This window comes from Ostrinia furnacalis, unplaced genomic scaffold, assembly GCF_004193835.3.
Source record: "Ostrinia furnacalis isolate ACB-3 unplaced genomic scaffold, ASM419383v2 OfSCF3086, whole genome shotgun sequence".
Lineage (NCBI taxonomy): Eukaryota > Metazoa > Arthropoda > Insecta > Lepidoptera > Crambidae > Ostrinia > Ostrinia furnacalis.
Window position 1 is genome coordinate 221370 of NW_021133325.1, and position 1330 is coordinate 222699.

Sequence of the window (1330 nt, forward strand, 5' to 3'; positions counted from 1 at the left end):
TTAAGCCACGGCACCCATTTGGAAGATAGGCAGATACATCGCGATAACAAGTCCACCCACCAAGACACCCAATACAGCCATGATTAATGGTTCTAGCATTGCTGTAATACCGTCTACGGCGTTATCCACTTCACTTTCATAGTGTGATGCAACTTTATCAAGCATCTCATCCAATTTACCGGACTCCTCACCAATTGATGTCATTTGAATTGCCATGTCTGGGAATCTTGCGCTGTTGCGCATAGCAAAAAATAGAGACTGACCATTTACAACATCGCTGCGAATTTCTTCAACAGCTTCTTCATATACAACGTTGGCAGTCGCTTGGCCGGCATTAATGAGAGATTCAGAAAGAGGTACACCTGCAGCAAATGTTGTTGCCAGTGTGCGGCTAAAACGTGCAATGATAGCCATGTAGATCAGTGAGCCAAATACGGGTATGCGTAATGAATATTCAGCAAGGGAATTGCGAAATTTTGGACTGCGATTGTAGAAATTTTTAAGACCAAAAATAATTGCAATGATTCCAATTAGGAGGAAGATGCCGTCTTCTTTAATGAAGTCGGATAGGCTCACAACCATTTGTGTATAAGCGGGTAATTCACTACCGAAGGACTCAAATAGATCTTTGAATACTGGAATTACCTTAAGCAATAAAATAACGGTCACAACTAAAGCAACCAATAGAACTGTAAGTGGGTATTTGAGTGCTTTTTTAACTTTGGCCTTGGTCAGTTCGCTTTTTTCTTTATAGTCTGCAATACGCAACAACATACCATCCAACGTACCAGAGCTTTCGCCCGCACGAACTAAAGAGCATGTTAAGTGGTCAAACACGTGGGGATGTCTTGATAGGGCTTCATCAAAACTAAGTCCAGATTCAATGTCTGCTTTTACTTGGGTTACAATGCGCTTCATCCCAATTTTATTAATACTGCCATTAATTAGCTGCAGCGATTGTATTAATGGGATACCGGCACGCATCATAACGGCAAGTTGTCGAAAGAGGACAGCAATATCGATTGACTTAATTCGTCCGCTCAAAATTGCAAAATCATTTTGCTTCCGAATACTTTTAATGTTGATGTTTTGATTTAATAAAAAGGTACGGGCAGCACCTTCATTTCGCTCTACAACCACACCACTAATTTTTTTTCCTTTGCTGTTTGTACCTTTGAAAGCAAAGTTAAATATTTTTTCGCTCATATATTCCCCCAATTAATAAAGCACATCGGAGTAACTTGACTCAGACGTTTGCACGATAGAATTACCGACATGATTTAAATTGCCAATTGTTAGTGTAGTGGGGCTGTTGGCTTTGCTGAACGAA

The 1330-nt window shown here is 40.3% G+C and overlaps 1 protein-coding gene across 1 annotated transcript; it reads right to left on the bottom strand.

Annotated features, from left to right (window-relative positions):
* Positions 1 to 984, bottom strand: LOC114357251 (type 4 fimbrial assembly protein PilC-like). Its single transcript, XM_028310773.1, has one exon. It carries the CDS (start codon positions 982 to 984, stop codon positions 1 to 3), a length of 984 nt encoding a protein of 327 aa, XP_028166574.1.
* Positions 985 to 1330: the final 346 nt, after the last annotated feature.